Here is a 20,152-nt window from a genome sequence, read left to right as displayed (position 1 = left end):
TGGACAGTGGCTATGTCATAAATGAATACTTAGTCTAAACAGTCACGGCACAAGGATAAGATTTCCTGAGGTGAGCACTAATAGTGAAACACCAGCCTCTCTATTAATTGTGCATGAACACCCATTTTGCTAATGAGCCTTCAGAAGGTACCTGAAACACCAGGGGTGTGAAAAAAATCTGTCAAGTACGTGGGCTTGAAAATTCAAATGAGGATACAGTGACCTCTGTGCAGCAAAGGGAATCGGAAGCCCAGTGTGCCATCCAAACTGCCTGGAGAGCCTAAAGCTGCTTTAAGCAGGAGCTTTAACTGTCTAGAAGCCTCCTCTAGACTGCAGAAGTGAGGGCCTCACCCTAACTGAACTCCAAAAGAAAAGGCAGTGACAATGTTGCTTAATTATAACATTATTAGTATGTTTCATTACCTGAATGTATAGCTACACCCTAGATACCTTGAAACAGATGCCACACGTTTAAAAAACAAAATGTAGAGTCTGTGTTCTGAAAAAGTCAAAAGACAGCAATGCTACAATACACAAAAGTTTATTTTTTTCTTTTCTGAAGGCAAAATATAATAGAACCTAACATCAATGTATTTTGTACAACAAAACAGTTTTTATATGAGAACAGACAATCCATGAAGAATTTTTAAGTCTTAGAACTGCTTCCCTTTTTATCATGCTTTCTTGTGGTCAACAAAAAGTTGGCACAGAAGATGTCATGGCAGTCAGTCAGCGGGCATGCTCCCTCAGATCCTTGTCAGCTGGTGCCACAGGCTGGAGGGCAGGATACTTTCTACTTTTTCCATCACAAAATTTAAAGGGGCAAAGAGGGTGCTGAGAAACTGCAAAGAAATCAGATACACATTCAGAACAAAATCCAGGAGACAATACATCTCAAGAGAAAGCTGTTCAATAAGATAAAATATTCTTGCTGTGTTCCTTGGTAAAGTCCTCCAGCATGATAAAATGACATAATTAATTCATAAAGACTTTTAAATTCTTGAGCCTTGCATATACAGAGATTTCTGGATTTTGCAGCAAAGAAAGCAAGAGCCTCATTTTTACAAAGATCAAAGTGATGAACTCTGAAAGTTTTCACACATCTCACATCCTAGATTGGAGCTCATACTGAAGCCACCAAAAGGTCAACCCAAAACCCACTGAAGAGAGACTTTTTCATAACAGGGATCTGCCAGACCACCTCACAGAAACAAAAAGCTTGTCTTGAGATTCAGGTTTAAAATGGTTCAGGGTTATCTACAGATCTGAGGCATCACTAACTGTAATTTATCCTAACGTACTCTGCATCACTGACTAAAATTTATCTTAACATCCTCTCTCTATTACAGAACACAACATTCAAAGAGACTTCAATATATTAGTGTTCAGACAGGCATATGAAAAAAATCAAGATGGAGAACATTTTATCTCAGCAAAAAATATTGGCAGCTACATAGGCAGAACTCAGGTATTCAAAACAGTCGTGAAATATATATTGAAATACATATTAATTTTAATTAATTATTAAAACATTTGAGAAATACGTATTAACTGTGATTTACATTGCCTGCAGTTCAACTCTAAACATTACATATGTCTATGCTGGCGCCCTACATGTGTACGAGAGGGCACATCATTTATGAAGCTTATGCATTTTAAAGGCAATAGTAAGCACTCTAATTCTTTTTCCTCTTTGATGTGTTTGCCTACACTGCAGACACTACATCCTTGTGCATCATGGGAAAACCAGGTAACACCACCACTGGTAATGTCATTTTGTCGTAAGCACAGGTCAAAAAAAAAACTAACTGAAGCAGAACAGTTATTTCAGTTCTGGTGCTGAAGGTCAAGCTGTATGGCATGAGCCACAGCTGAATCAATGAAACACTGACTTACCCAGTCCTAGAGACTGCTCTTTCTGTTGCAAGTGGCTTAGCCCAAGGAGAAACGTTCCCTCTGGTTGCAAGTACTGCAAATTACATACTTGTAAAATCAATGAAACAAGAATAATTTGCCTGACAGTGACTTTTATTGCAATTCATAGGAATTTTTTTGCTCAAATAATTGATTGTATTCTATAAGAAAGTCAGCAAATTATCAGCAGCTTAAAACAAGCCAAGTTTTTCTCCACCTGGAGAATCAATTGTCTACAAAATACATTTAAATTCATGGATACCAAAACCTGACTTCCGTAAAGTCCAAGCAAAACCTGTGTGGACAAGAAGCTGAGGATGCCACCTAATCTCTTGTGCAAGGTGATGTAACAGTACCTGTGCTGGGGCATTCTGGCCCTTGGAATGCTCCTGGTGCTCCTTTCCTCAGGAGCAGATGCTTATCCAGCTTGCTGGCAGCACCCAAGAGAGCTTAGTCAGCATGATACACACCAAGGTTTCTTCTTAGGGTTTGGTTCTTGGATTTTTTTAACTGCTTTGCATTTCCTTTTGACTCTGTCTTTTTGCACAGAGATCAAAAAAAGCAGCACCAGCAGAGTAAGAATTCAGGGTGGCAGAAGGGGTGGTCAGAGACCTGGTTTCTATTATTATTTTGTGTTTGAAAAGAAAACCATCAACCTGGCTATTTCAAAGCTGCTTTCTGGTAGCACCTTCTGAATAGCACCATTTGATTCAAATATGCATGTAGTCTCTTTTCAAGCTTTTCCATAGCGTGATTGGTGTTTTCATGGAGAAACTGACTATTCAGCACTCAGTCCCAGTGATCAGATCCATGTGTTCCCTATCTCAGCATCTGTAGAGGTCCAAGCAGATGAAATGCCTCCCAGGGCAAACCCACCTGCTGAACTGCGGTCTCATCCACCACACAGGAAATATTGAGACACACTATGTGAGTGATCTCAGGCAAACAAAGGAATGAAATCAGAAAAATTAGTCTTTCTGAAGTTTGCCTTATTTTAAAAATTTAACTAGGCAGTACACTTTTAGCTACATTTGTTGACTTGAATTATATAGTGACCTCTGTGTTAATACATCTCTCAATTTTAAGATAAACTGTTATTGTTACTAAAGACCCTGCACTTACATATTTTTAATGATTTCCCAGATATTATTAAATTTCTGCATGTTAAAGAAATTTGATACTAGTAACTGTGGTCTGGCAATTTTATCCAAGCCATGCAATCAGAATTTTGCCTATATTTATTTCTTAATTGACTTCCATAAGCCTTTTGTTAGAAAGATCAGCAAAAACTAAAAGCACAAGCTATGAAAATGTTTTTTCCTAGCCAAGAGAAAATGCTAAAATCTGCTTTTAATTTAAGGTTACTTAGTCTGACAAAATATCAAGGTAGAACTGGATTTGATGGAAGAGTCAAACTTATTTCCAGGTACAACATAATGTGCATACATGCACAGTTTCACAATGTAATATAGCACCATCACAATGACTACCAAGCAGACAGGAATATGTAATTCCATGAACATAGCCACAGAAACAGCACTGTTTTTTCTTTGAGCTATTCATCTTTGAGCTATTTAGGGAATTAGTTACTTATGAAATGATCTTCCCTAAATCTGAAAGGGAAGAATCAGGGCTGGCCCAACCTGTTCTATTCTGACACAGCTGCATTTCAAAGAGATCTCTGCCACGATTTTCTTCAGTCTCATGCACCTGGGACACTTTTCCCAGAGCAGACAACAAACATGAGCCTTCTGAATTGAAGCCTTTGTATGAGCTACTAAATCAATGTCCCAGGCTCTTAAATTCTGTCCTTCCCATGGAAAAACCTCAGTTGCTGCATGGTTTATGAAGATCAAGATATAGCTGAACCAAGCCACAATACATGTTAACTGACACAATAACTTCATCATACAAGTTTGAAGATCTTGAGTAATTTTGCCAGCTTTATGCACATAATGTAGCTCACTTTCAGTTCTTTGTGCTTACTAACTATAAGCTTTACTCATTTTCATTCAGAGCCTTGGGGTATCTATCTTAATATTAACACCAATGGCAGCTGCACTTACACATCAGGGGAATAGATCCTTCTGGTCTGATTCTATTCACCAATTAGCTTTAGAACCTGCAAGCTCCAAACCATGGAGAAACAATTACCAACATGCCACCAGTTCCATTATCTCTCTGAAATCAAGTCAGCCACTAGAGACAGGTAATTTAAGCCCATGAAAAGAGTCTCCAATTTTCTCCAATTCCAGTAGCTCACTGCCTGTGGCAGCAGAACTAAGTAAAAAATCTCCTTGTGCTGCCAACATATAGTCTTTGTTCAGGAAGGATACAAGGCTCATAAACACAGGAACAAGGAACAACAAACAAGATTTGGGATCTGCAACTGTGATAGTATCAGAAAACTAAAGATTTGATTGAAAGAGCTAAACAAGGGTCATACATTTCAGTAACTTCAGTAACTACAGAACAGAAAAAGACCCAACCACCAAATACAAGAAAAGCTTTACAGAGAAGTTTGTGATCATATGCCCAAGTTAAACACTTACTGTCTACCTAGCACCTATGTACAGACTAAAGAAACAAGAATGAGTAATAATATTTCAGCACTTTTTGCTGAGAGAAGAAGTATCTTCTGCTACAACTGATCTTATTTTCTGTCTTCTAGAGATAATGAGAGAAAATTCTTGTTGCATGAACCATTGCTGTACCAAACCTCCATCACTCACAGGCCTGGATTAACAGAACACCCGGCACCCCTGCAAAGGGAGTCTCTTGCCCTTTGCAAAAGGGTTTGAAAGAGTACTGACAATCTGGAATTTGCCAAAACCTTTCAGCCTGGCCTCCTCCACCCCATTCCCTACACCCCCAAATCAAAAGTACCAAAGACATTAAAAACAAAGCCAGGAGGCCAGTTTGGAAAATGAGACCTAGAACAGAGACAAATATTTTTGAGAAAATATATTACAATGGAAGATATTCAGTATTTACTGGAAAAGGAATTCTTTACTATCCTAGAGCTTTTCTCTTAGTGGATTTTTCATCTCCTAGCATGCTGGAGCAGTGGTGTTCTTGGTTTTGCAAAGAAAAAGTTTAGTTTAGGATAATTCATGGCTTTTCCCCCCTCATCCTCCAAAATTTATTAATCCTTGGTGGATTAAAAAAGCACAATTAGGAGAGACTTGTCTAAATCTGGTTCAGAAAAGTTATGAGGGAAATACTGAGACTACTTCCTCCTTGGCAGTTCAGGGGAAAAGGACAGAAATTTGTCCTGGTTAACAGTACACTCTATTTCTGCCCATACTAAGAGTTTCTATTGCATTGGAAATCACAACAGCCATTATGACTCTACACAAAATAGAGGGATTCTGCAAGCTGTTACTAGTTTATTTAGGAGATGATATATGAAAACACACTTCTCCCACTAAGCCTGTTTTCTGGCAAAATCACAAGACATCAAACCTACCAAGAGAGCCATATAAACCAGAAAATACAAATAGCTGTGTCTTACTGATTAGCAACCTTGACAGCTGTGTATGAGTCTCCCCACTCAGATATGGACTGATGCTTCTGAATATGCAGATATTTAATACCTGGCAGTATTTAGCTCAGCTTTTCCTCATTGGTGTCTTTATTTACCAGAAGGGAGCAGCAGCAGAGAATACTCACAGCTTTTGCAAAGACCCCCATAAGCTCTGGGAACTGATGTGTCAGGAGGGCGAGCATGGCTGTGAAAGAACAGAGTCCAGCAGTGAAGAGGATGAAGAAGGGAAGCTCTTTCTTGGGATAAACTGAAACCTCATGAAATGCTGTAGAAAAAGATATGAGAAGGGGAAGGCATTATACATTGAAAAAAAAAAATCAAATCACAACAGCAACCAAAACCAAACCAATGTTCTTACATAGTTTAAACAACCAGAGACACACAAAGATGCTTTTGAAGGAAGAAGAGGATGGAAGGTCTGATGCATCTAAGGATATTATTGTTGTGTCTTTTGTCTCTGCCAAGTAATTTTCTCTAAAGACCTGGTTTACTGGTTTACTCTGGCGCTATGTACTTTGTCTTCCTTCCTGTGTCAGCAGCTCTGCAACAGCTAATCCCAGAAAACAGACTTAGAAATAGAACACCAATTTTTTTAATGTACATCATTAACTAATCCCATGGCTGCATGTTTGCTAATGCTGATACACAGAGAGTGCAGCAACATGTGCCCAGGAGCAGCAGTGAGCCCAACCATATGGAAGCATTGCTGCAGAGCAGCTAAAGCAGGCTGTAAAACTACAGTCTTTGTAACTGTAAATTCTGAGTGTTTTATCTGCAGAGCAAGAAAAATTATCCTAAAAGCAGGACATATATGCATGTATTTTAAAACTTGGAAATTAAATAAACAGTGAATTTTTAAGATGTTTGTTAATATACACTGATAGGACTCTGGTATAAAAAAATCCCTTGACTCTGGTATAAAAAATCCTTCACTGGACTTTGGGAAAAGCAGCACTGAGATGACTAAAAGGGTTAGAAGAGGATAATGAATATTTTACCAGAAGGATATATCCCTTAAACTTTTATGGCAGCTCAGATTCAAGGTGAAAATTCCTCTGGGTTGGCAAAAGGTTGGGTGGACTCTTACCTGTCTGTTTCACTCCTTCAGTCTATAGTTTAGAGCTATAGTCAAGATAAATGCAAACTTTGAAACATTTTTTTTCTCATATAGGACCAATCACAAGGCTTTCCATATACTCAAATTCTATGGCTATTCATATATATGAAGCATTACTCTTCCATTTTGCCTACTTTCTTTGCTTCAGTGATCAGCTCCAATCTCTGTACTTACAAACAACATAAACACAGGGTAGCATGCAGGATAACATTCATGACTTCATTCATCCAGAATGGAGTGGTTCTCAAAACCAAAAGCAGGAATTAATGAGTTTAAATTAGAATATTAAAAACTAGAAATATGTATGACTCTTAAGTCTGCTGGTTTGACCAGTTAAAAAAACAGAAGTAGGGATAGATTTTGTCCTCTTTGACTTAAAATAGAGATAAGAAATACCAGAATGTGGACTTTGTAAGTCTAGGATCTTTTGTGCTTTTCTTGCACTGCCTTTTCACACAGACTCAACTCTGCTGTTCCAGTCTGTTATCCAGTCAGGGCAAAAGTTTTGTAATTGACATTTTTAATTCAGAAAGCCTGTCCAATTGTTGTGTTCTGATATAATTCCAGTTGACTCTCCCATAAAACATGCACAATTAAAGGGTGTGGACAAGTATGCAAAACCTCTCTAACCCACCTGCATCTGTCACGGTATGCTAAACCCTTCCCTCCTCTAACCCAGGAGATTTTGCAGTGAAAGGCATTTCCCATAACTGCCTGAGCAGAACACACTGCCTGCACATGCTGTTAAAGAGTCTCACTGTTAGCTTGTAACATTTGACAAGAATGATTAGTTTTGCATCTAAAAAGAGAATGCTGAGCTATTCTGCATGACTTCCGTCATTCCTAAATCTCCTGACACTTCACCCTCCCCAGCTCAGCATCCCTCTGAGTAAAGCAAGCAGAGCACTGTGAGAGGTGTTGTTATAATTAGGATGATTATAATGGGGTGGGGAGATACTGTCAGTTGCCAAGGATTTCTGCGTAATATCAGCAAGAATGTGCTGTAAAGGAGAGACTTGCAATGAGTGGATTTTCGCTGTATTATTCTCACCTAATGTTTACTCATGTAGGCTTATAAAAAGAGGCAACACATTTTTCAGCCCAAAACAGGGAGGTTCCGAATGAAAGACTACAAAGGGTTCAAATGCCCTCAAAAATAGCCTTCCCAGCAGAAGCAGGCTTCATTTTTACTGTTCAGAACAAATTTTTCTTTATTCCTTCTGAATAAAGGAGAAAAAAGGTGAGAGAAGAATCTTCTTCCTTGGATCAACTTTCATTTGCCCCCTCTGCCCTGACCCTGCAAACTTGTGTGTGTTCCACTTGTGCTCACACAAAGTCCCACAGAGAGAACACATGTGGGAATGAGGTGTAACTGCAAGACTGGCTGCTTTGGCTCTTCCTCTGCATTCTTGTGCTTCACTGAATGCACTGCAATGAGTCTCATTAGTTTGCACTGTAACACTTCTTGAGGGCTGGATCTCTCCTTATATCTGTATCTGGGAACACTGCTGGCACTTCCCTAATACACGCCATCAACCCACATAAAATTGACAGAGATGACTTCACCTCAATCTCTTCATAGCAGTACACATCCCATAACATGAATAAAACCCTTTCTTGCTATTTAAGACTGCTTCTTGGAAAACATGACACAGCCTGTCATGAGTACTAGCTGCAGTAATGATCCAGCTGTCCTCAAGCAAGTTGGATCCTGCCTCAGAATTTAAGTAGCCAGTGCGCGTACCAAAGATTAACAAGGCCTTGACACTGTACTTTTGGTTTGATGGGATGTTAACCTAGATGAAAGATTAGTGTCTTGGCAAGAGAGAATAGCAAGAACTAACTGATTTGGATTTCCTTGGTAATCTCTCTCCCTATCTGTAAGCTGTCAAAAATAATAAATACAGTGAATTGTAATGACCTATGCTGAGAAGCTGCCTCTGGAACCGTCACAGGAGCTCCAAGGCTCACTGTCAATCTGCTTATTCTAATCCAGTGTACTCAGTCTAAAAGGCATCAAAGGAGACCAGTGCCGCAAGACTCACGTAAACAATTCTTGAGTGTCAATCATAAGAAGAAAAAGTTGAACATACACGGTAGTAGTTCTCTGTCTGCAGTTTCTGTACAAATAGGGTAAGGGTAGAAAAGATGTCCTTTTTCCAGTGGATAGGGGATCATTCTGAAAGCTGAAAAGAAAACATGGTGCATAAGTCACTGTGAGTGTGGCAGTCATACTTACGAATACTTGCAATTCTGAAAAACAAACATAGACAAAACATTTATACTTGGTTGCAAAAAACATATAAATTGCTTAATGAAGTGCCAAAATAGAAATCTACATTGAGCTTTTAATCACAAAACTCCTATGTTTATTTTTATTCTTGAGACGATGTTCATGCATGTCAGTTGCCATCACATTACAAGGGCATACAAAAATGTTTGCATAATCAAAGCCCATTATACTTCCAATTCCATAGGCAAATTTACACATTTTGTCTTAGGGTTTTAGGCTGCAGAATTTTTAAATCTATGGGGAAGGAAGTGCATCTGATATAACAGGTATAGCCTACAAAAATTACCAACCAAGTCTGTAGAGTCAGACCAATACAGTCTCTGTTCATAAAAAATAATAGAAGTTTTTCCTGGTAAAAATACACTACTCTTTTTCCATCACACTCTAGCAAGCCAGGTAACACTGATGACATGAGCTCTGAGGACCAGTTTTCCGACACAGTCATGTTTTCATTTTCTATTTGGCAATCAAAGATTAATACTAAATTATTAAATCCATGTTCCTCTCATGCATTCTTTCTAAATTCAGCAGATCAAGTCAGGTTTCCAATATAAATCTTCAGGTCATGGATTAAATAATACTTAATCTTACAAATTTTTAAAATTGAAAATAATAACAGAGAGGGAGGGAAATGGATTACTAAAACTTGATGGTGCTGATGTCATAGGCCATCTGAGTGTGGTTTATGGAAACATCAGAATACTTGACTGAAATACAGCTTGCAATCAAGGCATCCTTTTCCATTATCCTATATATTATTTTCACTGTTAAAATGTCATCAGCGTGTTATTCTCACTACTCCTATGAACATCAGTCACTGAAGCAATATTTTCCCCAACAGATGTCCTAGAAGCACTGTACACTTGAGTTGTTAGGTACAGCCCACTGCCACACAATAACACTCCATTATCTCTCGCTCACAAGGCAACTTAAGAATTTGTTTAAATACACAGTCCCCCAATATTTTCAGCTGTGCACACTGCATTTGAAATTATTAGCTGTATTTTTTTGTGAAATTATATTGTTGTATCTTTTCTTGATTGCTGCTTTTAAAGCAATAGTAAAGAAGGCAGAGATCTTGAAAGATTCTAAACTAACCTGGGCTGTAATGCTCTTCCAGCATTAACTACCCCTCTCCATAGCAACCCAAAAAGCCAAGTACAAATACAATAATCCAAGCTGTGTATGATCTTAACACGCAACAAATTGAGTGTCTGTACAAAAACATATGTTGAATGATGTTCAGTGCTCATTTCTTCAAAATCCCTAACACAAGTTTTACCTTTCAATTTGACTTAATATTGAAACAGAATCAAGCCTCTTCTGCCTTACCCTAAGCCACAGTAATATTAAGATTTTAATCAAAATAAAAATGGAGGTAAAGATGTTGTTTTTACAAAACAAGTGAAAAATGTCTGGATAGATTTTACTCAGTTTAAGCAGTCATGGTTGACATGAGATCATGGGATATTTACAGCAAAACAGCTTTATTTAGCAACGTTATCAGCCATGGAAGGAAGTGCTGTGGTTCATCTGGATCAATTTGTGTCTATGTAGGTACTTCTCTGCCTTACTCCCTACAGTATTATCTGATCCTATTTTACATGAATTGACCCAGCACAGAGGCAGTTTGCCACTCACCCATGTACTTGCTGCAAGAGCTACTGGAGCATTTGGTAACCCCTAGGTTTCTCCATGCAAACAACAGGAATTTTGACACAAGCTTAGATATTGATGTGCAAAACACTCGCTCTCAGTGAGAGACTTCTCCAGGGTCAAGCTGTTCAGGTATAAGCAATTTATTATAAGGATAAAGAGAGGGAGAGACCCGTGTCCGCCACCAGCCTCGGTGTTCACGTGGTCGGGGGGAGGGGAGAGAGCAAGGAGAGCAGGAGAGAAGAGGTTAGAGATGAGGAGGGAGGGGTCAAGAGAGCATGAGAGAGATTGGGGAGAACTAGGGAGGTTTAGGAGAGAGGAGGAGGACAAGAGAGGGGTAAGAGGGGGAAAAACCAAGAGGGTAAGAGTAAGAGAGGGAAAAACAAGAGGGAGAGAGTAGGGAAAAACAAGAGGGTAAGAGTAGGGAAAACAAGAGGGGTAGGAGCAGGGAGGAACTAAGAGCACAAAGTTCTTGTTACAATACATCATATGCTTTCCTATAGTGAATATTCTAATTCCCAGTAACCAATCACTACGAGATACACCCACTAAATAATTTACATACAGCCTATGAGAATTACTACATTAACATTCAGCGTTGCATTTTAAACTCTAAAAGCTTTACAAATTCTTCCCTTGCTTCTTGACCTTTGGACTTTCTATCAGCAGAAGGACATTGTTTCATCAACAGGGATTCTCCTTTAGCTGGCTAGGCTATTGTTCTTTGGTTATATAGTAACTAGTACTCAGCATCATGACTCAAAGCAGGCTTTCATTTCTACTTCAATTCTAGGCTTCATATTTTCAGAATCTTCTGCCAAACAATCACATTCACAAGGTTTCCCTGTTTCATCCTCCCCAACATTTAGAAACCAATCGTGACAAACCATCACCCCAGACACTTTTGAAACCTGGTTACACTTGAAACTACAGACTTCCTGCACAGAGAACCTGGCCCAAATGCAGTGGTGGCACTTGGGCTTTTATAGTTTTACTATGAATAAAATACCTACAGACACGTAGAAAGAAAGAGGGCAATTGACCATGTATTATATGTAGACGGTTAAAACTAATATTTAATTACATTTAACTTCCCTGGCATGTCTTCACTGGTTTTCACTTAGTTATGCAGAGATGCCAAGATATAGACCAAACATTACGATTATCACACTAGACAGTGTGAAACCATTAGAACCCTTGGTTGTCTGCATGTCTGAGCAAAATTTGAACAAAAATTTTGAGGACTTGTGCACTGTTTGTATTTTTCTGAAATCATTGTACAAAATGAATTAGGGATTTTTCTGCAGAAGTTATGCAATGATATTCATTTACATCTTTACAGGCTATTAGACAGCTATTAGCTAATAAATTAAGTGTTCAGATTGCTGAATGTGGCAATAATAAGAAGGGGAATGTAGCTAGATGAGAATTCCCTATGTTGCCATCAGGCACAGATGACTCGCAGGAGGACTGCAGACTCCTGTGCCAAAACCTGGTCCTGGTACAAAGCTCTTTAGGGGCTCCCCAGCCTGACAAAGTAAATGAAGGTCTGTTCAGGATTCCCTGCAAAATACTGCTTTACTGATGGAATAATGAGCCCTGAGCTAAAGGACTTCTGCAATAATCCAGAAGAGAAGGAACACTGCGTAAAAAGCAAATCACTGAAAATAAGCCATTAGGAATGAACCTATGACAGAGAAAATAATAGACTGGGAGAAATAATGGGAGAAGAGCTAGCAGATGTGACAGAGAACAATGCAGCACAGCAAACCCCAGGCAGCACTGGTATGGATTACTGAGCAAGGTGTTCTCTACACCTAGAAACAAAACCAGCGCATCCTCAGGGAGCCTACATTGCAAATTAGGCAAGTTCAGGTCATTTCATACTGTAATTGAGACAGTAAATCACTTTTACACTGGAGGTATTAAGTGCATTTCTATAGGGATTATAATAGCAACAAAATATCTTTTCTATCAAAGCTAAATGAAGAAAAAAATGATGAAACACACACACAATAAAAAAATGGTATAATAACATATAGAGAGGATGAAAAAGAACAGAATAAAGCAGAGCAGAAACAGGGAACTAGATTACATAAAGGAAAAACTGCATCAGAAAATAGGCCAACAAAGGCTGATTTTAAATTGTACTTTTAAATTCTCTGAAACTTGGTAGAAAAACACATCACAAAGACAGGATAAAACATATTAGAAGATTTGGAAGTCATATACTCCAACCTCCCACTCAAAGCAGGGTCATTTCCAAGTTAGGTTGGATTGCCCAGAACTAAGTCAAGCTGAGCACTGAATATCTCTGGGGCTGGAGACCCCACAGATCCCTCTCACTATGAAAATATGTTTCTTAGGTCTGGATTAAATTTATCTGGTTTGAACTTGTGTGTATTGCTTCTTGTCTTTATTCTGGGCCATTCTGTGAAGACTGTGACTCTGTCTTCCATATCATCTCTCTATTGGGTGGTGGAAGACAGTAATTGGATCATCTCTTTGTAGCTTTTCTCTAAAAAATTCTTTTTCTGTTTCTCTGTTCTGTTGCATCTCTTCTGTATTTTTCTTTTTATTCTTGGATTTTTCAGCCTCCTTTGGACTGAATTCTTTTGGGATCCTCCCTCGTGGGGAGACTTGCTTATCTCAGTTCTTATGATTCGAAGAAAACTCCCGAGCTCGTTAGAATCTTGTTTCTCATGTTTATTAAAAGGTCATCACAAAACTTGACAGGTCTCTCCAGGCTGGCTACACAAGGTTAATCTTTGTAATCTGGTACATTTCTTTCTTCTGATGGTACAAACAAGGCCTTGTGGCACACTTCATGTCTGATGCACAAAATGGCCCCAAAATATGCAGTTCTTTTATCTTTATACCTATTTTTACTCAATTAACAATAGACACGTATATTATTTTTCTTAATGACCCAATGACCCATCACCTCTGTGATGCACTGCGGCATTCTCTGTCCAATCACTTACTACTACCCAAAAAACTCTAGGAGAAGAACATGAAGAAGAAAGAAGAAGGGACAAGAGACAGCACCCTAAATCCTCCATCTTGTCTCCTGTTCTCTAAACTAACTTTTTCACCCAGTGATTTAAAAAAACTTTCTAATCTACACACTAACACTTTTAGCTTTTTCCCTCTAACTTCAATATTTGTTTTCATGTATCACCATGAAAATGTGCTCATGAATTTCATATTATATGAAATTCAGTGTTTTTCTGGATCTTATAACTAAGTATCAAGGGCACTAATTCAACTAAGAAACAAGGGCACACACTCTGTATTCCAGACTCCAACACTCTTCACCCACCTTAAGGTTTCTCCAAGTTGAACAAAACCAGCTTCCTCAGCATTTTGTCCATATTCCTTTGTCCACAGATTCCAGTTCCCTATGCATCCCAGTAACCCTTCATTGAATTCACTCCAGTTTGTCAGTTGAAAAAAATCCATAATAAAATACAGTATTGCTTTATACTACACATTAATATATACCTCTCTATAAGGCACACTCATCAGTTCCAAATATCAAAGCATTCACAGAATCACAAAGTGGTGTGGGTTGGAAGTGATCTTTAAGATAATCTAGTTCCAACTCCACTGCCATGAACAGGGACACCTTTCACTAGACCAAGCTGCTGGAAGCCCCACGCAACCTGGTCTTGAACACTTGGAGGGATCGCACATCCACAGCTTCACTGGGCAACCTGTTCCAGTGCCTCACCATCCCTATTGCAAAATATTTTTTGTTTATGTCCAATCTGAATATACTCTCACTTTGAAACTATTCATTCAAATAATGACAAATCTCTACAATCCTGGAATGAAATAAGTTAATAATTTATCTCCTTATCCATGAACAAGAAAATATGTCTCAAAGAAGTTGGGAAATTTTGTTCAGTATTACACAGCAAACACAATACTCATTATTTTACTCATTAAATGGTTTGTGTTTTCAGTTCAAATTTCAAATATTTCAACTGACAAAAACTATTACTTTTTTCATGACATTCAATAAAAATATTTGATTAGCTCCTTTGTAAGAAAAAGGATTACTTACTGCCTTCCCATGTACAGTGTAAGAGGTTCAATGCCCCCTCTACTCTTTTCCAGTGTTGAAGATGAAAGAAAGCATATGCTATTGCTTCACTGTCCCCTCTCTTCAGAATATGTTCAGGGGGCAGAATTAGGCTTTTCATTTCTAGTAGGTACTGAAAAAAAAACAGAGCACAATTATTGCAGAGGTAATGCAAAACATAGAAAGCTGACTGCAATTCTGTAATGCACACTGGAAGGTCTATTTCCCTAAAGTACTTTTTCTCATAAGGTTTCATCAAATGTGTAACATCACCAGCTTGAAGACAACTACTGAATTATTCCCAAACACTAAGATATGCTGTCAGATGCTTTACAGCAGTAGTATGGGGACTACAGAGACATTTAAAACTAAACATCTCTTTTATTGAAGGAGATGAAAAAAAGGGCTCAAAGCAGAAAATGGAATTTAATTAAAAGAGCTTTTTAATTAAAAATGTTTATAATAAAATGAAGAAGACTTTAAGCATTTTGATGCACAAAGTCTTTCTATAAGGAAACATATAGCACTCATAGTTTGCACACAGGTTGCTGCATTTACTGCACTGCCATTAACTGGTTGTGAGGTTTATGAATATGCAAGCTTGGCAGCCAACAAAGTAGCTAAGAACAAGTTACAAAGTAAAAATATTACATAATTTAACAACCGCCTCATTTCCCAGGATGGGATGGGGGTAAAAGTATAAGACCTTTAAACTTGCTACTAGAAATAGCTGTTGAATGTATCATTAAAATGAAAAGTACCACTGACTGAACACACAAGCAATTTTCACAGAAAATTTCCTGGTAACTGGCTCCCCCCACCCAGCAGAAGCAGATGAAACACACAGAGGGTTCATGACACAGGAAAAGACAGATGATTCAAGCAGGTGATTTTTCCTCCCTCCTCAATCCATGAGCTAGACTAACAGTTAACTAGACAGACAACTAACAGCAGCTCAGCAGATATCACTGGTGTTACTGCATTCCAGCTAGTGGAGGGGGAAGAAACAGCAGAGGGTAAAGATGGCATCCTTTACAGGAGAAGGAGTAACAGACAGAAAACAAGTTGCTGAATCAGGTCCTGTCAGCTCTCCTGAGGAGTGTAACATTTCCCAGCTGTGTGCTGACTGCTCACCGCAGCACAGGGAAGCTGTCGCTCTCTTCCAGGATGCCCAAGATCAAATGTTCTCCCCACCAGACTGTTCAAGCCAACACAAAATGCAGCAGGTGAGCCAGGCCCTAGCATGAGGCTGGGAAAGGAAAGGTATGGGTGATCACTGGCAATGAAGGAGGGAGTGCACAGCCCCTCCATTTCACCCTGTGCTACAGCCCAGTCTGGAAGGAGGAGACTGCAGGACCTAGGGACTGACAACTTCCCAGAGCAGGCACCTGGGAGGAGAAAGGGAGGCATGGGTGGTGTCAGCCTTGCACAACCCATGATAAATGCTGACTTTTGTGAACAGGATGTGCTGATGCAGAAACGAAGGCAAAAGAAAGGAATGAGGACTGGAAGTCAGCCTTGTGGAAAGGAAAAGGACAGAGGGAAATGAGCACCAATGATTTTGTGGAGGATGTCCTAGAGCATGTCACCCCTTTGTCTGAAAGAGTTGTCAAGCAGGTAAAAGATTTGGAGAGCTCATGATCAAAACACAGAACTGTCAATCCTGGAGAATAAATAAACACCTCAAAGAGAAATCACATTTCTGACATGGGTCACTATTAAAGGAGGAAAAACTGAATTAGCAGTGGGAGTAGTTGACTGTGATACCTGGATTTTCTCTAAAGCCTTTCAGAAAAATCTGAGAGAGTTGCAGAGCAGGTGGATTAATGGAGGAAGTTGCAATTTAGTAGGCAATCCAGGGAATTAAGGATGATAGAACAGAAAAAAGAGCTGACAAGAGGGAGGGAGCTGTCAGGCTTACATGGATACAGCAAACATTCACTGCCCTAATGAATGCCTCACCCTTTTAAAAACACATATCTGTTGAGCAGAATGGAATACAGCTGCAAGAGCTGCAGGTTTCTACTTGTCTTATTAATTTAGAACATTAAACTCTTATATTTTCTGCAAAATTAAATGAGAAAATAAATTCTCAATATTCAAATGTTCCAACCAAAGGAAAAATCATCAACAAACCCAATGACATGTCACTATTAGTAGGGACAGAAAAACCAGGAAGGAATGTTGTATTTCTAGGAGCATTAAAAGTAAATGTGTTATTTTGATTCTTATGTATTGCTTGTTATCAGCAATTAAAAAGAAACCAAGAGGAAATACCAGATGGAAGGATATATATATATATATATCTTGACACTTGCAATCAAGCTTAGTCCTCACTCAGTTAAGTTGACTTTTCAGTCTGCATTTTTCTCAGTTTCAGAAAGAAATTATTTTTAGAAGTGCCTCAGATGAAAAATGTGAAACCCTCCTCCCTTGTTACTGTATCACAGCTACCTTCCCAAACAAAAATCCATAACCTGCATTGGTGATACTCAATAAGACTCGCACACAAAGTTGATAGGTGGCTCAAGACTCATTTGTGACTCATAGATGTTTTTATTTTATGCATAAATGTCAGCCACACCTCTTGGGCATATGAACTGTCAATTAATTTATTCTGGAAGCATTTCCAGCAGGAACACTGACTGTTCACAGCCCCAGAGAGACCCTGTCTGGAACACTTTGTACAGTTCTCATCAGGCACTTCCCAAAACAAAGAAGATTAAATTTCTCAAGTACATCAAGAAATGGTTTTTGGAGATGGTACCTGAAGGCCTCAATCTACTTAAGTTCTCTAAACATCAGTAAAGGGTACCAAAAAGCTGCCTAGACGTAAGTAGGGCTTGATTATTATGGAAGGAGAGATATGACTGTCCATGAAAATTAGGATGGTCTTGATGTCCTAGAATATCATATCCATTGGTGCACTGCAGTATTTTCAAGGAGACTTCAGGAGCCCAGAGGGCATTTGAGTTCCTGGAGGTTTTGCTGGCAGGGCTCAGGGAGACAGCCAAGGGCAGCCCTCTTTTTGGTAACTACAGGCTACTGGTCGGGTCTTTCAGAGGCAGGACTGAGCCCCAGCAATCTGCTGGGTTTCTTGCAGGTTGTCTGTGAAACCAACACAGTCCCCCTAAAACATTTTGTATTGAACCAGCAGACAAATTCCAATCAAATGAACTAAATAATAAAAAAATTAAAATCTTTTCCTAAAAACCATCCAATGAGCTGTAGTCATCATGCTGCCCATATAATGCGTGAACTACAGTCCTGATGATCTTCTGCATGCAACAAACATCTTCGGCTCTTGGGAAAAATCAAAGACATCTGACTGTAGTTTCCAAGAGGCTGCTGCTGCACTTCATCAAAGGCTAGACAGGTGCACTGTACTCTTGAGCCACCAAAGGCTTCAGGTGGGAATCTGACTACTCATATCTCAAAATTTCCAAAGGCCTTATTCCAGAGCACAGCCCTTGTTGTCACAGAACTAACAGGGACACAAAATCCAATCATAACACTAAAATTCATACTAGTAACCTACATCTGTTGACAGACTCCCTATTAACTCTAACCCCTGATACACTGGCATCCACCCAGACTGAATCACAACCTTCACAATTTAAGTGACAATTTACTTTATCAGTCCTTTGAACACACAGGGAAGAGGGGACCCCTCTGTCATCCTGACAGAACTCTGAACCCAAGCATGATTCCACTTCAGAGGGAGAATCAAAAAACAGGCTAAATAAGAAACCTAGCTAAGAGCTAGGCATTCATGGAGGAAATCTAGATGGTAAGACCAACACATCTCCAACTGCATTTGTTTTTCAGGAACAAATGAAGAAGTTTAACTAGAACAAGAAATAAAACGCCATCACCATCTGTGCTTATCATGTTCCGTCAAAAAATGAGCCAGCTCAGAAACAAACAGCCAGAATGATCTCTTCATTCTTGTGGCCAGTGGCAGGACTTCTTGAGCACTGGAACAGGCTCCCCAGGAAAGTGGTCACAGCACCAAGCCCGACAGAATAAGCTTTTGGTATCTTATGTCACATGGTATCTTGGGAATGGCGCTGGGCAGGGCCAGGAGTTGGACATGATGATCCTTGTGCGTCCCTTCCAACCCTGGCATTTTCTTGGATTTGATGATTCTATGACCCATCCTCAATAAAGTTAGAAGGAAATACTGGAATTGCACAATGATTTCTGCCACCATGAGGTAACTCAATTAGCCCTTTGTCACTGCGGGCTCGGATTACTTTTTTGGGTTGTCCTTTTTTAGCTTTGCCTGATCTCTCTCTTCTCAACCTCTAATCTAACCTTTTCTTTTGTCAAATACCTATGTTTAGGAGTTACAAATGTAACAGTAGTTTTCATGTACCTTTACAGAGGGCTTCTGGGCCAGGTACACACCGCTGTGATAGATGCAGCTCAGCTACAGCCAGTCTGTACACATACAGGAAAGTGTTTTAATGAGCATGTTGAGAATGACAATGCACCTTGCACACATGAAGTGCAACAGGGTGGAATTTATACTTCTCTTGCTTAACTCAATCTAGTATACATTATCTATTTCACAATATTGACAGCTCTCTGGCTCCTAATTATCTCCTGCTGGGAGTGCTTTTAGCATTCCACATTACTTCAGTGACCTTTTATAAAATAAATCAACCTAACTCAGGCAGGTTTCCTTTTTTTCCTCAATCGTGCAAGTTGACTCTGAAATTACAGGTCAGGTTGCAAACAGGCAACAGTCACTCCTGCACCTGTGACAACATCCTTCCAGGCCAGAATATGAGAATTTAACATTGTCTGAACAGGAACTCTCCTCCTCCCAGTGGGATGAACAGCATAAGCTTAAGAAAGTTCCAAAATACTGGTTTCTACATGCCCAGGGAGGCCATTTTTAGATCACCTTTCAAATTCTCACTGAATTGATGTTAATTAAGAAGTTTGGCCTTTCTGCTGGAAATACAGCAACAAATGACTGTCTCACTGAAGAGTTAAAAACTCTCTGAAACATATCTCACATAGTTTCTCTGTAATATCATGGGGTGTGTGGAACAGATTAATTTCCCATCTGGTCTATGAATTTGTTTGCATTATTTGTTTCTATTAGCAACTACAACTTACTAGAAACCACACAAGCATACGGACAGACACAGTTCTTACCAAGAAAATCAAAATAAATAAGAAAAAAATGAGAAGGGATGCAACAGAGAACAGATGAATCTTTTGAAAGCGTTTAAGTCAATGGTTTATGACATCCTTTTAAGAGACTGTTTATGGACAAAATTATTATTTCTTAAAGCAGTATCAATATTTAAGTTGTCTGATTGAAATGCAGCATACTTCAGCAGAGACTCTCTTCAACTCAGCTCCTGGCTTACATACAAACCCATACAACTGTGCGCAGGACATACTTTTGACTCACTTCTAACAATCAGATATATGGACCATGATCCGTTTACTCTTTAATGAATACCTTTAGTCTCACACATCACAGAAAGGATGGGGATGCTTTTCAGGAGGAGTTTGAAT

General features: G+C 39.1%; 1 protein-coding gene across 2 annotated transcripts in view; it reads right to left on the bottom strand.

The window, feature by feature from the left end:
* Positions 1 to 525: 525 nt before the first annotated feature.
* The window catches only part of LOC131592161 (suppressor of tumorigenicity 7 protein homolog), a 139,673-nt gene continuing 120,046 nt past the window's right edge, over positions 526 to 20,152 (bottom strand). For both annotated transcript variants that reach the window (XM_058863477.1, XM_058863476.1), the window contains exons 12-15: positions 14,597 to 14,747; positions 8,672 to 8,764; positions 5,587 to 5,726; positions 526 to 842 (exon numbers count right to left, since the gene is read on the bottom strand). In XM_058863477.1, the coding sequence (XP_058719460.1) occupies positions 747 to 842; positions 5,587 to 5,726; positions 8,672 to 8,764; positions 14,597 to 14,747 (480 nt within the window). In that variant the 3' untranslated portion in view covers positions 526 to 746. The remainder of the gene's footprint in view (positions 843 to 5,586; positions 5,727 to 8,671; positions 8,765 to 14,596; positions 14,748 to 20,152) is intronic.

The sequence above is a fragment of the Poecile atricapillus genome, chromosome W (genome assembly GCF_030490865.1).
Source record: "Poecile atricapillus isolate bPoeAtr1 chromosome W, bPoeAtr1.hap1, whole genome shotgun sequence".
NCBI classification, from domain to species: Eukaryota; Metazoa; Chordata; class Aves; order Passeriformes; family Paridae; genus Poecile; species Poecile atricapillus.
This window is presented reverse-complemented; position numbering and strand designations above follow the sequence as displayed.